This window comes from Aquarana catesbeiana, linkage group LG10 (genome assembly GCF_042186555.1).
Source record: "Aquarana catesbeiana isolate 2022-GZ linkage group LG10, ASM4218655v1, whole genome shotgun sequence".
Lineage (NCBI taxonomy): Eukaryota > Metazoa > Chordata > Amphibia > Anura > Ranidae > Aquarana > Aquarana catesbeiana.
Window position 1 is genome coordinate 168166558 of NC_133333.1, and position 19010 is coordinate 168185567.

The 19010-nt window shown below is 42.6% G+C and overlaps 1 protein-coding gene across 2 annotated transcripts in view; it reads left to right on the forward strand.

The window, feature by feature from the left end:
- The window catches only part of MMP23B (matrix metallopeptidase 23B), a 96042-nt gene that overhangs the window by 24098 nt on the left and 52934 nt on the right, over nt 1-19010 (forward strand). For both annotated transcript variants that reach the window (XR_012236360.1, XM_073602918.1), the window contains exon 2: nt 15915-16030. Coding sequence is in view for 1 of the 2 variants with exons in the window: in XM_073602918.1 (XP_073459019.1) it covers nt 15915-16030 (116 nt within the window). In the remaining variant the exon portion in view is untranslated. The remainder of the gene's footprint in view (nt 1-15914; nt 16031-19010) is intronic.

Below are 19010 nucleotides of genomic sequence, written 5' to 3' on the forward strand. Positions count from 1 at the left end.
GGGCTTGGGTGCAGTCGGGACCACTTTCAGGAACACATGAAGAGGTCCTGGACCGGAGGCACAATAGAGAGCAAGGAGAGGACATTGGTGTGAGAGAGCACTGCTAAGAGACTCCAGGGAGGACAACTGGTCGCAACCAAGAGGGCTGGGGAGTGAGGCACAGTCAAGAGGACTGGGGAGGCAAACCTGAGAGGACTGGGAGTTTGCAGTCTGAGATGGGTGCAGAACCAGAAGTGTGGACTGTGGTGGAAGGGGCAGTGGAAAGAGGCAGCTGCAGCCAGGAGGGCTGGCAGGGTCTGAAAAGGGCTAACTGGGATCAGTAGCCTAATTTAGACAGCTAACACATGCAGGGCTGGGCAGGGTGATAGACAAACTACAATTTTTAGCAGCCCCTATGGGGGTACCGCTACACAGGGTTGGACCGTCCAGTGGGTAACTGGCCCTTTCTTTAGAAAATTTGGAGACCCCTGCTCTAAATTTTTCTATAAGAACAGTTTTATAGTAAATGCCCTGCATAAAGATACGTGAGTGGGTTAAAGGAAACCAGGCACAGTCAAGGCCACAGCCCATTTGGCAGTTGGGCTTTTGTCTAATAAGCCTTGTTTAAGAAAGTTATGAACAATTGCAGCCTCACAAAGTTAATAGCTGCTGTCCTGCAGAAATGCCATTCAATTCCAGGCAAAAACTGACAAAGAAATGCCATTCAATTCCAGGCAAAAACTGACAAAGACTGCAAGTAACAAATGATGCTATGTCTATCCACATTGGATATTTACAGCTGTACTAGTTACAGTTATACAAGTTATCAGTAAAGTCATAGTTTGCAACAAAGCCTTATCCAGTATGTAGAGGCCTTGTTCACAAAAGGTAGACTTTTACAAATATTTCCCTGGCAATAGCCCAGATCAGCAGGCATTCCTTCTGGGGTTTATAGAATTCATCCACTTATCAGTCCACAAGAGCCAGGTCAGCAGTGGTATTTGGGGGCCATTACACAGAACATTTATGCCGCGTACACACGGTCAGATTTTCCGACGGAAAATGTTCGATGTGAGCTTTTTGTCGGAAATTCTGACCGTATGTAGGCTCCATCGGACATTTTCCATCGGCATTTCCGTCACACAAAATTTGAGATCTGGATCTCAAATTTTCCGACAATATCCATTGTTGTACATTCAGATCGTGTGTACACCATTCCGACGCACAAAGTTCTACGCATGCTCGGAATCAAGCAGATGAGCCGCACTGGCTATTGAACTTAATTTTTCTCGGCTGGACATACGTGTTGTATGTCACCACGTTCTTGACGTTCGGAATTTCCGACAAGATTTTCTGTGACCGTGTGTATGTAAGACAAGTTTGAGCCAACATCCTTGGGAAAAAATCCATGGAATTTGTTGTCGGAATGTCCGATCAATGTCCGATCGTGTGTACGCGGCATAAGAGTTTCCTACCTCACTTATTGGTCATTATTCTGGACCCAATCCAGCATGAAGGCCACCAGGAGTATATGGAATTCACCCTCTTGTACCTGGTTACTCTAAATCCCACTTGCAACATGTATAAATGGATAGGAAAAAGGTGGTAGGTTTCAATGACAGTGGATCCTTTCTGATGATTGTGAACCTCTGTATTGTTAGACCTTCAACTATCTACGGAGACCCAGACATTACAATTGAACTTGCCAGAAGCACACAGATGTGTATACCTATTGCAAAAGTGCTTTTGGCCTATGGACATGCTGAAAAGTTGTGCTGAGTGGGAGTGATGGATGATTTAACAAGTGTTCTTCTGAGAATCGATGTGTGGATCCTGCATTGAAATTTCACGTGATTACTTTATTTACCGCCTTAACTAGAGTAGTCAATTTGTAATGTGTATGTAAAATGCTATTGAAGGTATTGCAAGATATTAGAGAAACTTTTGCTATGTATGGTTTGTTACCTGACCAGGTGATGGGTGAAGATTTCTGTCCTTCTCAAAGGGGTCCTTCCTGTGGATTGTAAGTGATTGGAGGGTGACAGTGCAGTGTGTGGAAATGATGTAAAATGGCATGCTGTATGTTCATTTTTTGATTAATTCCTAAAGACTACTCAAATGAGGAATATGTTTTGTGTTTATCAGCTAAATGAGTGAATAAAGATGGATTTTCAGGCCTGGAATCTCACTCCAGCCTCTTGATTTCAGTCAGTGCTCATTAGTTGGAATGTGGTGTCTGTTTTCACATTACGTAGTGGTACAGGACATGATATGTTTATAGAAGAACAGCAGCTTGGCCAGTTGTATAAATAGCTTGTCAAAGTCCCATTTTCTGTAAACTGGCAGCAATTATTTACCATATTAAAAAAGCCAATTTTACCACAGCTGCAGTCTTGTTCACATACAACAATTATCTATTCTATGTAATATGTAAGATTTCCTTGGGTGTGGACAAGGTCTTCCAGACAGGATTCTCACTCAGGGCCTCATGAATTAAAATGTTTTAAGAATTGTCCTTCCTCACCCAGATGTTCCCTTAAATTCTCACAGTGTCTTACTGGAAAGTGAGAAGAAAATTGTAGTTGCCCTGGGCAACAGAATGTTTTTGCTCAGGAACTTTTCTAAATAAGGCACATGGTATACTGTATGTACTTAATTCTATTTACAAACTGTAGAAGATGACCATAAACAGGAATTACAGCCAGTAAGTTAATATCTTTTAAACAGGGCCCTCTTAACCCTCTTGTATTGTAACTGTACTGCCTACCTTTTTTTAATTTTAAAGGGCTGTGTAAACTGCTGGTGCTATATAAATCATGTATAATAATATTAATAATGTGCAGGAAAAAGGATTAGGACTCTTTCATATTAGCAGCAGTGCTTATCGCCCCCTGAAAAGCAATTCACAGGGAATTGTCTTTAAAAGGCAGTATATAACAGCAACTGGCAGGTATTCAAGATATGATCCTGCCTCCTTCTAAGTGTCTGTTTTTTTCCCAAGGAAGATTCTGTATTAAAAGTTGCACTGCAACACCAAGCCAAGCTTTTGACTCGCACTTGTGGTGCACTTACAGTGACCTCATAGGGCAAAAGACTCCAGCAACTAAATGTGCAGAGCCCTGTCCAGCTGTAATGTAAGACATTAGGTGGGCGGCTGGAGGGTGGTTTTGTCCCCCTACCTCAGCCTCCCATGTGAAAGAGCCCTTACTGTCCTATAACATCAGCATTTTAAATGCATGATATCATTCCTCATGTCTGGTTCTCCAGAGAATTCCAGCTGATCAGATTAATTTAAAAAAGGGAAAAGGTGAAAATAGAGCAAAATCTCCATCAGACTGGTGTGATGCACTGTGGTGCAGAAAAATGTAGCATGTCTACATTTTTTTTACACTGCACTGGGTGGCACCGCATGTCAGTGCACAGCAGTACAATGCACTGTGCTGCTATGAGGTGATATGAACAAAGGGTCACTACATGTAACTATGTAACATGACACTTTAAATAAAGTTGTAAACAAAAAGAAAAAAACAAGCAGCACAATGCAATGAAGCATGCATTGAACTGCTCCCTCAGCCAGTTTTGTGATTCAAGCTTTAGGCTAGGCTCACACTGGTATGACTGTATGACTCGTATGCCTGTGGATCCGACTTTGCCCTGCGACTTCATGGCCGAGTTCCATTCGACTTCAATGAACGGGATCCAACTTTGATCCCGGCAATACCAGGCTCTTTGAGTCTGGTATGAATATTGAGGGGAAATCCCATGCCAAAATAAAAAAAAAAATTGCATGGGGTCCCCCCAAAATCTATGCCAGACTCTTATCTGAGCATGCAGGTCAGGTCAGGAAAGGGGGGGGGAGAGCGAGCCCCCCCTCCTGGACCATACCAGGCCACATGCCCTCAACATGGGGGGGTGGGTGCTTTGGGGTGGGGGGGCTCCTCTCCCCAACCCACAGCATCTTGTTCCCATGCTGATGGGGACAAGGGCCTCTTCCCGACAACCCTGGGCAGTGGTTGTCGAGGTCTGTGGGCAGGAACGCTTATCAAAATCTGGAAGCCCCTTTAACAAGAGGGCCCCCAGATCCTGGCCCCCCCACCCTATTTGAATGAGTAAGGGGTACATTGTACCCCTACTCATTCACCCAAAAAGGTGTCAAAAATAAATAAAAACAGTGCACAGGTTTTTGACATAATCCTTTTATTAAAGCAGCTCCAACGTGTCTTCTCCCTCCGGTCTTCTCCCCTCTCTGGTTCTTCTCCTTCCTCTGATGATGTCTTCTCCCCTCTCCAGTTTTTCTCCCTCCTCCGGTGATGTCCCCCCCATCATGCCCCAGGCGGTGATGTCACAAGGGGGCGGGGTCTCTAGATGATGTCACTGGATGGCCGCGCCCTGTATCTATAAAAGAACTGGCAGAGCGCGGCGCTCCCATAACTGCGGGGAGCTAGCGTCTAAAGAAGACATCAGAGGAAGAGGAACTAGAGAAAGAAGAAAGTGGAGGAAGACATTGGAAGAAGACAGCGGAGGGAGAAGAACCGGAGAGGAGAGAAGACATCAGCAAGCATGGAGAAGAACCGGAGAGGGGAGAAGACATCACCGGAGGAGGGAGAAGAACCGGAGAGGGGAGAAGACCAGAGGGAGAAGACACATTGGAGCTGCTTTAATAAAGGACTGTCAAAAAGTTGTGCATTGTTTTTACTTGTTAAAGGGGGCTTCCAGATTTCGATAAGCCCCCCACCCCCAGACCCCAATAACCACTGCCCACGATTGTCGGGAAGAGGCTCTTTTCCCCATAAGCACCCCTCCATGTTGAGGCCTGGTATGGTCCAGGCGGGGATGGTCGCTCGCTTGTCCAACCCCTTTCCTGACCTTCTGGGCTGCATGCTCAGATAAGGGTCTGGTATGATGTGCTCAGGGTGATGTGCAGTGTTAGTTTTCTGCCAGCCAAAAAGTTCAATTTTGGTCTCATCTGACCAGAGCACCTTCTTCCATGTGTTTGCTGTGTCCCCCACGTGGCTTCTCGCAAAATACAAACAGGACTTCCTATGGCTTTCTTTTAACAATGGCTTTCTTCTTTCCACTCTTCCATAAAGGCCAGATTTGTGGCGTGCACGACTAATAGTTATCCTGTGGACAGATTCTCCTAAGTTGACCATGGGCCTCTTGGCTGCTTCTCTGATTAATGCTCTCCTTGCCCGGCCTGTCAGTTTAGGTGGGTGGCCATGTCTTGGTAGGTTTGCAGTTGTGCCATACTCTTTCCATTTTTGGATGATGGATTGAACAGTGCTCCTTGAGATGTTCAAAGCGTGGGATATTTTTTAATAACGTAACCCTGCTTTAAACGTCTCCACAACTTTATCCCTGACCTGTCTGGTGTGTTCCTTGGCCTTCATGATGCTGTTTGTTCACTAAAGTTCTCTAACAAACCTCTGAGGGCTTCACAGAACAGCTGTATTTATACTGAGATTAAATTACACACAGGTGGGTGGACTCTATTTACTAGTTAAGTGACTTCTGAAGGCAATTGGTTCCACTAGATTTTAGTTAGGGGTATCAGAGTAAAGGGGGCTGAATACAAATGCACGCCACACTTTTCACATATTTATTTGTAAAAACATTTGAAAACCATTTATCATTTTCCTTCCACTTCACAATTATGTGCCACTTTGTGTTGGTGCATCACACATAATCCCAATAAAATACATTTACGTTTTTTGGTTGTAACATGAAAAAATGTGGAAAATTTCAAGGGGTCTGAATACTTTTTCAAGGCACTGTACCTATGGTCTTAACCATTCAACTTTAGGCTGTATTAACAACTTTTGCCTGATGCATATTCCTTTGAGATCAATAGAAAAGTGTTAAAAAGTATGTCAATATGCACTGAAATGTGCATTAAAACATATATCAACGCACATCATGAAGCAAGTCAATCCACATCAATGCCCACTCGTGTAGTGTGAAGTTTAGTGCAACTAGGGCCATAATTAGATCTTGGGGGCCCGGGGCACTTTAGGTTATGGGAGGCCCTTTATAGACAGAGATGGTTTACATTCTCAAATGACAGTCACAAATGTTTAAAATGCATGATACGACGTCATTCTGAGGTCATGCATGCACACACATGCAGTCATATCGCTCTATGTATGGTTTGCTTGAGCTGCCTAAATTCATTTTTTACCTACTTCCCATCTGGCCTATTGTAAAATGATGGCTGAGCAGCGGCCCTGTTATCCTGGAAGGACAACATATGACATGTGATTGCTTTGACCAATCACAACAGATGACATTACAATTGTACATGAAGAATGGCTTTGATTCATGCCATTCATTGTGTACTATTGTGATGATCTCTATGATTGCTCACAGTGATCACATAGTACAGACAGGGCCAATCACAGCCCTTCTGTAAAATGTGATTAGCTGTTGCCAATCACAGCTAATCACAATATGAATGAGTAGTTTTCATTCAGCAAAAACGGTTGCTTATAACAGTAAATTTCATTGTTATACGTTATAATCAAACATACGTGTGTAAAAAAAAAAACAAAAAAAAAAATCCTGATCACTCCCCCAGAGTAGTACAGTGTTACTATGGTAACATGTAACTGCTCTGGTCACTGTATGTACAGAAAAAAACTGTAAATAAATATTTTAAAAAATGTAATAAAAAAATATTTAAAAAATCTGATCACAAAATTGATCACCAGGATCACATCTTTTTTTAATTTCTTCATGTTCCAAAAATTTGTGACAAAAAATTACAACTTCAAAAAACTCACCATGCCTCTTACTAAATACCATGGACTGTCTACTTTCCAAAAAAGTGATCATTGGGGGATATTTGCACTGTCCTGGCGTTTTTGGGCCTCAAGAAATGAGCCATCAGTATTGATCAATTTTCAGATATATACCATAGTTTGTGGACTCTGTAACTTTCCTACAGACTAAATACTATACAATGATTTGGGTTATTTTCACCAAAGTAATGTAGCAGTATACATTTTGGCCTAAATTTATGAAGAAAGAATATTTGCAAAATGTTATAACAAAAAAAAAGAAAGACCCTGAACACCTCCTCCCTCTGTATGCCCCGATTGGCCCCCTTGCCCCTTTGGGCCGCTGTATCACAACCTAGGCAAAATGTCTAGTTATCCAGTGCTTGGTTCAGTGGTTCTTTCAAGCAGCCCTACTCAGACTTATGTTTATGATAAAATCCGCTGAAGAAATAGGTCTACTAGCTGGATTTACTATTTTTTTTTCCTCCAGCTGTTCTAAATCTCCATCTCTAGATCTGTAATTCCTGATAAGTACACCCACAGCTTGCAAATAATATTAAGGGTATCATAACATGTAAAATACATGAGCTTGCATTAATCAGAAGCACACTTTATCTGTAGCGCTTTTCCTTTGTACAGTTCGAGCGAGGCTCCAGACTTTGTGCTGAGTCACGCATTCCCTTAATAAAACCCTAGGCTCCAGTATTACCACTTTAGCAAGCATGGGATAATTCCCAAGGCTGGAATAAACATAAAGCTGCCAAGATAAAGCACAAGCAAATCTCAGTAAAACAAAGACTTTTCTGTACGCCCACATGTTAAGGCTGCATTCACACCTGAGAGGTTTCAGCTCATAAAATGCTCGTAAAAGGCCCAAAAAAACGCCCAACAAGCAAAATCCCATTCATTTCAATGGCACCTATTCACTTTTGAGCGTTTTGTCACCTGAAGCAAAACGCCTGAAAAACGCCCTAAGCTCAAAAAAGAATATGAGCTTCTTTGGGGCAGATTACAGGCATTTTTCTGCCTTTTACATTGGTGACCTGAACAAAATCGCAGCAAAAACACGGCAATATCGCAGGTAAACACGCGACTTTGAAACGCTCAGGTGGGAATGCAGCCTTAATGTTAGTTGTTCTTTGCAGAAGACATGCAAATGTGAGGTTCACATCCACCTAAAGTGATTTTGGTGGTGCTAGGTTATGTGACGTTTGTATGCAAAATGCAATTACTATAGAGATCATAGAAAAAATTAAATGTAAAGGTGTTGGCGCTAAAAACATCAAGGTGAATAATACAAATTGGATGTGAACAGTATTGAGAAAAAGCAGTGAATGAAAAAGCAAATAAATATATAAAGTCCAAAGTGACAATCACAACACCATAAATAAATAAATGTGAATCTTCTGGTTTGATGTTCCTTCAAAAAGCTTCACCATGAGTGCTCATGAGGTAGATAGCAACTCACCAAAGGTGTCTGACCACTTTTAACAGTAGGTCAAAATGCGCTTAGATTGAATGGACCAGAGGAATCCTAGGTAGATAATCTCTCCACTGTGTAACCCCCTCCAGATGGTGGCTGAGGAGAAGGAAACAGACTCCACCAAGGACACACAAAAAAGATCTCTTATGCCCCGTACACACGGTTGGACATTGATCGGACATTCCGACAACAAAATCCTAGGATTTTTTCCGACGGATGTTGGCTCAAACTTGTCTTGCATACACACGGTCACACAAAGTTGTCTGAAAATCCGATCGTTCTGAACGCGGTGACGTAAAACACATACGTCGGGACTATAAACGGGGCAATAGCCAATAGCTTTCATCTCTTTATTTGTTCTGAGTATGCGTGGCACTTTGTGCGTCGGATTTGTGTACACAGGATTGGAAATTCTGGCAGCACAGTGGCGCAGTGGGCAGCACTCTCGCCTAGCAGTAAGAAGGGTCGCTGGTTCGCATCCCGACCACGACACTACCTGCCTGGAGTTTGCATGTTCTCCCTGTGTCTGCGTGGGTTTCCTCCGGGTACTCCGGTTTCCTCCCACACTCCAAAGACATGCTGGTAGGTTAATTGGATCCTGTCTAAATCGGCCCTAGTATGTATGAATGTGAGTTAGGGACCTTAGATTGTAAGCTCCTTGAGGGTATAGGGACTGATGTGAATGTATAATATATATATGTAAAGCGCTGCGTAAATTGACGGCGCTATATAAGTACCTGAAATAAATAAATAAATAAATAAATAAATTCCGACAACAGATTTTGTTGTCGGAAAATTTTATAGCCTGCTCTCAAACTTTGTGTGTCGGAAAATCCGATGGAAAATGTGTGATGGAGCCCACACACGGTCGGAATTTCCGACAACAAGGTCCTATCACACATTTTCCATCGGAAAATCCGACCGTGTGTACGGTGCATTATGGTGTAAGTTTTAATAAAAAATGTTTAAAAAGATAACAAAAGATTTTGCACTCTCATGTGACTGTGCTTTACTCAGCACTAAGGTGTCTACAGTATGTGCGGGTGGATATATCGGAATCATGTCAGGTTGCGATCCGCGCCTCGTTCTGGATATACCAAAAGGATTTCACACAGAGGACCTGGAAGTGACGAGTCCGCACTTCTATGTATGTTTCACCGTACTGGCGTCATTAGGAAGTGACGAACTGCCATTTCCTGTTTGCTTTTATAATGCACAAAAAGGGTGCAATTGGCTAGGCTCCCCAAACATGGAGATTGAAGACAAAAAAGGAATCTATCTCATTGCTGGATATCATCTGTAGCGCTTTTCCTACAGATAATGTTTGTCAGGTCATGCAGATGTCCCTTATTGTGATTAGAGTATAAAAGAGAAGAGAGGTGCCTCTAAGTGTAGCAATATGGTTACATTTAATGCAGGACAATATTTAGCAACTCACATGGTCAATGATTAAAAGAGGCACATTTAAGTATGAAGGCATATAGGGTAAAGCTGTCCACATAGACCATCCCCCGCACCTCCGGCTCTCACAGCTATCAGTCTGCAATTGTGACCGGGAAGACTACCCTGCAGTAGAGCGATCTGAAAGTGAGGCTTGAACTGCTTGTGGAGCGCAGTGTGGAAGGGATGACGTTGATGACGGTGCGGAGGATGGTCTATGTGGACAGCTTTACCCTGGATGCCTGCATACTTAGATGTGTCTGTTTTAATCATCAACCATGCGAGTTGCTAAATGTTGTACCTTCATTAAATCTAACCACATTTCTACACTTAGAGGCACCTCTCTTCTGTTATATACTCAGTTGTGAGGTGACACTACTTGTATATCAAGACATCGCTTGTTTATCAAGTTAAAATGTATTTAAAAATGTTGCTTGTCTTGCAAAACACTCTTATACCAAGTTAATCTCAATACAAGGTTTTACTGTAGTTCCAGTTTAAAGGATAAGTTCACCCTTAGTAACATGTTATGTTCTCATAGTTCAGAGGTGTAACTGGAACCTGCAGGGCCCCAGTGCAAGAAACAATGAAGGGCGCCCCTGATCTCTGACCCCTGGGGCCCTTCCCACTGGCCCTGGGGTCCTTTTCTCTCATCGCGGGGACTTTTAATATGAGACCTCTTCCTGCTGTCTTGGGTAGAGTTGCCATCTTTTCAAGCCAAACCCGAAGACTTTAGCAGCACACTGCAAATTATTTTTGTAGTATACTCTATACATATATTTTGTGATTAAATGACAATTCTAATTGTATATATTCACAAGAGTCCCTCCTTACATCAGAGTCCACAGAGTTCCCTCTTTACATCTAAACTCACAGAGTTCCCTTACACTGAAAGGGGGGATTCTTTAGACTCTGATATAAGGGAGAACTCTGGACAGTGAGAACTCTGAAGTTAAGGGGAACACTGCAGACTGTTCTAAAGGGTAACTCTGATATAAGGGGGTCCCTGGTAACTGGAGCCCCGACTTACATAATCATTCTCAACATTCCCCTTTAATCAGGCTTCTCAGAGCCTGTTACTTCAGAGTCTGCAGTATTTCCACTTGTACTGTAAGGGCCCTTTTACACGAGTGGACCAATCGGACCACCCATTGTTCTCTATGGAATGTTGATGGGGCTGCAGGCACACACAGGAGGAGAGGGGCGGGAGGAGGAGGAGCAGATCTTGCTCTCTCCTTTCCCATCCGTGCGTATTGAGTCAGACTGAGGGTTTTAGGGTTAAGCATTGTACACAACTTTCATATTAAATAAATATCTATTATGCTCACATTTATTTCATACCCTGTAAGATGGAATTCTATTCAATTAAAGCACATCTGTACTAAAATATTAACTTCAAGCCGAATTAACAATCTTGCTGGGCTGTAAAATTAAAGAAAAATAGAAGGGTGAAAATACTTAATTCTGGGAAAAATGTTTGAGTTGCTTCCAGTGCTTTTCATGTGACCAAGAGCCTAGGTGTATGATCTGTTAAAGTAAAAGATTAGGCCAATTATTATGCTTTATGGAAAATAGGGTCAGGTAGACAAGTTCAGCAATAATATTATCCTTCTCTTTCCTTAGTTTGCATAAGGGAGCTTCAATAAGTTGCGAGTAAATATGCTAATTTCATACCATGATCTATATAGGGTGCGTTTATGCTGCTTCTTTTATTCATTTATGTCAATTGTGGTCTTCAGTGACTTCTGATCCAGTTTCGGGGCAATAATAGTCACATGAAATAAATTGCATTTAAAAGTCCAATCCATCTTATGTCCTTAAAATGCCATAGCAGCGCTCATGTCAGTCCATCCAAATGTGACATGCATTTATATGGTTCCGCATATAAAAAAAAATGGTGAAATTACTTCTTAAACAGGTGAAGCTCTCATTACGGTGATCCTAATCGTTATCACTCGTGCACCACATACTAAGAACGCCACTACATGAGTAGCACTCCCCTTAGGATATACACTTACCAGATGTTAGTATTTCATACGCCTTAAGGTAATCCTTTTGTCACTTTAAGGACAAGTCATCCACAAATTCTATCGAGGTGAAGGTATAAATGGCTCCAATACCAAAGGATCATATAGGAAAATAAAAATGCCACATAGCGTAATCTTGCTTTCAAATTTTATTGTAGCCAAATGCCCCCCATACAAAATATACGTACTAGCTTACAAAAACAATAGAGCAAATAGTATAACGTAGCGTAGTCACCAGTCCACTGTATAGGAAGCCGCCTGTGTAATTCAAACAACCGCTCTGTTTCTTCCTAGTGATTCCCAGCTGACCGTGACACGCAAACGTCACTTCCGGTCGTTGTGGAGAGCACACATATGACGCATTTCGTCACTTCCAACTTCAACTGGGGGCGTGTTCTCGCGACGCAACAACTCGGTCTAAAATAGGATCCATAACTCAGCCTATATACCCTTTATGTGCCGATCGTTACACCTCCTATACATGTAGCGTGCTATAGTTCGGCACAGCAGGGGAAAAGGTCCCAACAGCTGAGAGATGGAATACTAAAATATGCTATAAAATAACTACCTTCAGCAACCAATGAAAACATCATATATTGTTCAATAAATCTGCATAAAATAAATATACATCATACAGTATGCATTGCTACATTATTGAGTACTTCCAAATAATTGATAAATAACAAGTAAAAGAATTAAAAAATTAATTTAAAATTAATTTAAAAATTCCGACCTATAAGTGGTCTGGAACATTTTGTATCCACCTCCAACAAATTATCACCTGCAATACCACGCATGTGGTATATGCCTTAGGGTCCTGTCACACTGGGGCGGTTTGCAGGCGCTATTGCTATTATAGCGCCTGCAAACCGACCCGAAAGTGCCGCTGCTTTCATTCCAGTGTGAAAGCCCCGAGGGCTTTCACACTGGAGCGATGCGCTGGCAGGACAGTAAAAAAAAGTCCTGCTAGCAGCATCTTCGGAGCGGTGAAGGAGCGGAGTGTATACCGCTCCTTCACCGCTCCTGCCCATTGAAAGCAATGGGACGGCGCGGCTATACCGCCAGCAAAGCGCCTCTGCAGAGGCGCTTTGCGGTGGTTTTTAACCATTTCTCGGCTGCTAGCGGGGGTAAAACCGCCCCGCTAGCGGCCGCATACCGACGGTAAAGCGCCGCTTACAATAGCGGCGCTTTACCGCCGACGCCCGCCCCAGTGTGAAAGGGCCCTTAGAATGCCTGTGTGGGCTTATGTATATAGGACGCACAAAGAGACCCCTACAGATTAGAATAGCTGAACATATTCAGAATATAAAAATAGGATTCAAACTGAAACACAATCGAGACCGTCAGGCTTGAAATTCTGGGGTGTGGAGTGTCTAAAACCAGTCTGAAGAGGTTCCAATATTATTAGGGACCACTTATTACTCTCACCAAAAGGGTTAAATATCAAATTGGATATCAACTGCTTTATTAGTGACTTTTGAAATTAGTCTTAATAAAGTATGAGGTCATGCTATAAATATCTTTATGACATATGTACAGCAGTCCTATAATTTTATCAGTTTTTTAAAATTCTGATGTAAATTGATATTAGGATATTTATAATCAATATTTTCAGGGTACAAATTGATTTTGTTGATGAATTTGATCAGGAATTATTATTAGTGCATACATTGAAAAGTTTCTGTATTTATTGGCGTATAACACTCACTTTTTCACCATGAAAATTGGGTGCAAATAGCGTGTGCGTGTTATACGCCAATACTTCAATTTTAGCTGCCTCTGAGGGGACAGGGATGGGGACGGGATGAGCGCCATCAGATTAAATACAGTGAGAATCTCCTGTTTACTTGGCGGCCTCTGTAATAGAAATTCCCGTCTCCTGGGCCGCCATTGGGCCACTGTTCTGTCTATGATAGGAGATTCTGACTGTATGTAATCTGTCGGTGCTTGTCCTGCCCCCCTCCCTGTCCCCTCTAGGCTGCAGATGGGCATCGATCAGGCTGCATTGATGTCAGTGGTGAGGCTGCTGCATTGATGGCAATGGTGAGGCTGCTGCATTGATGGCAATGGTAAGGCTGCTACATTGATGGCAGTGGTGAGGCTGCATTGATGGGCATTGATCAGGCTGCATTGATGGCATTGGTGAGGCTGCAAATGGGCACTGACCCTTATTTTGCTTCAAAGTTCCTTATTAAAGGAAAGAAAAATTTAAGTTTTTTTCCTGAAACTTCCCTCTTAAAATGAATGTGCGTGTTATACGCCCGTGCGTGTTATATGCCGATAAATACGGTAATTTTTAAATTCTTTTACTTGTTATTTATCATTTATTTGGAAAGTACTCAATAATGTAGCAATGCATACGTATGATGTATATTTTTTTTTATGCAGATTTATTGAACAATATATGATGTTTTCATTGGTTGCTGAAAGTAGCTACCATATTTATCGGCGTATAACACGCACCCCAATTTAGGAGGGAATTTTAAGGAAAAAAAACTTTTAGGAGGGAAGTTGAAGGGAAAAAAACTTACATTTAAATGCCCATCATTGCAGCCTTGTCAGTGCAGCCTTCCCCAGTGCAGCCTTGTCAGTGCAGCCATGTCAGTGCAGCCATGTCAGTGCAGCCTTCCCCAGTGCAGCCTTCCCCAGTGCAGCCTTCCCCAGTGCAGCCTCCCCCAGTGCAGCCTCCCCCAGTGCAGCCTCCCCCAGTGCAGCCTCCCCCAGTGCAGCCTTGCCCAGTGCAGCCTTCGATCCCCTGTCTTCAAAATCGCCGACCGCAATTTGAAAATGGCGCCGCCGGCGCCGAAATACACAAAGCCGGTCCTCGGCTCTTTCCGGCGGGTCTCGTTCACTTTCGGTTTCACTCGTAGTCCCGAGCGGAGCTATCCGAACCTAGCTGAGTAGGTTCGGATAGCTCCGCTCGGGACTACGAGTGGAGCCGAAAATGAACGAGAGCCGCCGGAAAGAGCCGAGGACCGGCTCTGTGTATTTCGGCGCCGGCGGCGCCATTTTCAAATCGCGATCGGCGATTTTTGAGTTGTGCAGCTCAGGGGATCGGCGTATAACACGCACCTGCGACTTTCCCCTGATTTTAAGGGGAAAAAAGTGCGTGTTATACGCCGATAAATACGGTATTTTATAGCATGAATGGCTATCAGATATATTTTTTTTAACAAAAAATATTTTAGTATTCCATCTCTCAGCTTTTGAGACCTTTTCCCCTACTGTGCCGAACTACAGCACGTTACATGTATAGGATGTGTAGCGATCGGCACATAAAGGTTAAATATAGGCTGAGTCATGGATCCTATTTTAGACCGGGTCGTTGCATTGTGAGATCACACCCTAAGTTGAAGTCGGAAGTGAAGAAATGTGTCAGATGTGTGCTCTCCACAACGACCGGAAGTGACGTTGTTCGAATTACACAGGCGGCTTCCTATACAGTGGACTGGTGACTACGCTACGTTATACTATTTTCTCTATTGTTTTTATAAGCTAGTATGTATATTTTGTATGGGGGGGAATTTGGCTACAATAAAATTTGAAAGCAGGATTACACTATGTGGCATTTTTATTTTCCTATATGATCCTGTGGTATTGGAGCCATTTATACCTTCACCCCGAACGAATTTGTGGATGACTTGTCCTTAAAGTGACAAAAAGAGGATTACCTTAAGGCGTATGAAATACTAACATCCGGTGAGTATATACCCTAAGGGAAGTGTTACTCACATGGTGGCGTTCTTGGTATGTGGTGCATGAGTGATAACGATAAGGATCACCGTATTGAGAGCTTCACCTGTTTAAGAAGTCATTTCATCATTTTTCTTATATGCTGAACCATATAAATGCTTGTCACATTTGGATGGACTGACATAAGCACTGCTATGGCATTTTAAGGACATAAGATGGATTGCACTTTTAAATGCTATTTATTTCATTTGGATATTTTTTATAGTAGCTGCTGACGTGATTAATATTTGATATCTTAGTCTTTTATAGTGGCTAGATTCAGCTCTATGCAGTTAATATCATCTCAATAGAGTATATTTATTTGAAGAGTTTTCTTTTGGAGCTTAGTGGTGCTGATAGGCCTTTATTGTGCACTTTTTTTTAACAATAGTCACACCTTGTGGAGGTTGTACCTGTGCTTGCTGTTATTTCAGTGATCAAAGTAGTTGCTTCTTAACACTTTCTGCTCTTTCTAAGGTAGACTCTGTGGTTGCTCCAATACCATCTCTTCCACTTCCATATCATCTGAGGACAAAACGGTACACCCTGACTCCTGGCCTGCTCAAATGGGACCATTTCAATTTGACATACAGGTATGAAGCAGTTATCGGCCCATACAGGAAATGTTTTCTGTGATCAAAATAAAATATAGAACCTTTGAATACTACCAATCTGTGTTCAGTTAAAGTGTATCTAAGCCCAAAAACCTAAAGATATGGACAGGTTTTTGGGTTTTTAATTTGTTTTTTTTTCACCTGGTAGTCCTGACAGTAACACACTTGGGGGTGGATTTACTAAAACTGTAGTGCAAAATCTGGTGCAGCTGTACATGGTAGGCAATCAGCTTCTTTAAGCTTTTTCAATTAAGCTTTGACAAAAAACAAAACAAATAAAAAAAAAAACTAAGAGGACTACAGAACACCTACTCCTTTTTTCTATTTCATAACATAGGAGGAGGTGCTTTGTAGTTCATAGAGATAACTGGGAACAGTGCTAACTGTTAACAGTCAGCAGAGGCCTAGAATTCAGGAAGTTATCAGTTTACAAGATTTCGGGCCGGATCACCAGGTATTTTTTCCACTTATTTAGCAGATCTAACTAAACATCTTTAATGGTACATTTAACAGGCCAAAAGCAAAGAAGCAAATAATAGAAGTCAATTGTGTTGTATACATACACTGTAACAGTACACTATAATGAAATTGGTTCAATTGAATTTACTTTTTTTTGTTTGTTTTAATAACCAAATAAATACTCATCAATGCTGGGAAGGGGGGGGGGGGGGGGGGGGTTTGAGGGGTTGTCCTTCCTCTGACTCAGTCTGTTTTCTTTTTTTGGGCAACTGCAATAAGAAACAGCCCTTAGAGAACAGACAATTTGCAGACATGTTGCCACCTATGGTCTGCAAATGGTAAAAAAAATACTGAAAAGCAATATTTATATTTACCTGTTTAAAAATATTATTGCTATATCAATATTATACAGCGTCAACAGTTTGTACAGTGCTTTTCAATATAAAGGGAGACAGTACAATTACAATACAGTTCAATACAGAACGAATAGGAGGGACCTGCTCTTGGAGCTTTTACAATCTAAAGGGAGGGGGGGGGGGTGGTAAAAAAGGTAATACCTGTGAGGGATGATCTAAAGGTGGCGGCCAAAGTACAGTTTTTTTTTTTAAATAAAATCTTTATCTCAAGGGTACAGTGAGGGAAAAAAAGTATTTGACCCCTTTGCAAAACATGACTTAGTACTTAGTGGCAAAACTCTTGTTGGCAATCACAGAGGTCACATGTTTCTTGTAGTTGTCCACCAGGTTTGCACACATCTCTGGTGGGATTTTGTCCCACTCCACTTTGAAGATCCTCTCCAAGTCATTAAGGTTTTGAGGATGACATTTGGTAACTCAAACCTTCTGCTCCCTCCACATATTTTCTATGGGATTAAGGTCTGGAGACTGGCTAGGCCACTCCAGGACCTTAACGTGCTTCTTTTTAGCCACTCCTTTGTTGCCTTGGCCTTGTGTTTTGGGTCATTGTCATGTTGGAATACCCATCTATGACCCATTTTCAATGCCCTGGCTGAGGGAAGGACGTTCTCGGACAAGATTTGATGGTACATGGCCCCATCCATCGTCCCTTTGATGCAGTGAATTTGTCCTGTCCCCTTAGCAGAAAAACACCCCCAAAGCATAATGTTTCCACCTCCATGTTTGATGGTGGGGATAGTGTTCTTGGGGTCATAGGCAGCATTCCTCCTCCTCCTCCAAACATGGCAAGTTGAATTGATGCCAAACAGCTCGATTTTAGTCTCATCTGACCACAACACTTTCACCCAGTTCTCCTCTGAATCATTCAGATGTTCATTAGCAAACTTCAGACGGGCCTGTACATGTGCTTTCTTGAGCAGGAGGACCTTGCAGGGCACTGCAAGATTTCAGTCCTTCACAGTGTAGTGTGTTACCAATTGTTTTCTTGGTGACTATGGTCCCAGCTGCCTTGAGATCATTGACAAGATTCTCCTGTGTAGTTCTGGGCTTCTCATCCTTCTCTTGATCATTGAAACTTCATGAGGTGAGATCCTGCAAGGAGCCCCATAACGAGGGAGATTGACAGTTATTTTGTGTTTCTTCCATTTGCGAATAATCGCACCAACTGTTGTCACCCTTTCACCAAGCTGCTTGGCAATGGTCTTATGGCCCATTCCAGCCTTGTGTAGGTCTACAATCTTGCCCCTGACATCCTTGGATAGCTCATTGGTCTTGACCAGGGGTCTCCAAACTACGGCCCACGGGCCACATCTGGCCCGCTGGGCCGTCTTTTCCGGCCCGCAGCTTGAGTCCTCACACTCATTGCAGGGATTGATCTCTTTAAACTTTGTCGGGTTGCAGGACTTTCGCTGCATACTCCACTCCCCCCGCAATGTACAGAGCAGGTCCTGCAACCTGACACAGCCCGCCCCTCCCAGTGCCGTACTGTGCTATTGGTTGCTAGGACCGCCTAGCAACCAATGAAGTACTTCATTATAGTCCTCCTGTTACAACGTCTTTTACACAAGGTGCCAATGTAACAGCAGGACCTGAGCTGGGAGGTGCAGCAGATCTGCACTGAAGCTGGTGATACATAGGGATTTCTCATGGGGAGGCAAATGTGCTAGGGGGGTTCTGAGGAGGATATAAATAAGGGGTAAGGGGCTGTCATGGGGACATAAATGTGCATGGGGGGGCTCTCAAAGGGACATAAATGTGCATGGGGGGCTCTCAAAGGGACATAAAATGTCCAATTTACAATGTGGCCCATTAAGTGAAATGGTTGGAGACCCCTGCTCTTGACCATGGCGGAGAGATTGGAATCTGATTGATTGATTGCTTCAGTTGACAGGTGTCTTTTATACAGGTAACAAGCTGAGATTAGGAGCACTACCTTTAAGAGAGTGCTCCTAACCTCAGCTCATTACCTGTATAGAGGACACCTGGGAGCAAGAAATCTTGCTGATTGATAGGAGATCAAATACTTATTTCACTCATTAAAAATAAAACCTACCATTACAATTATAGACTGATCATTTCTTTGT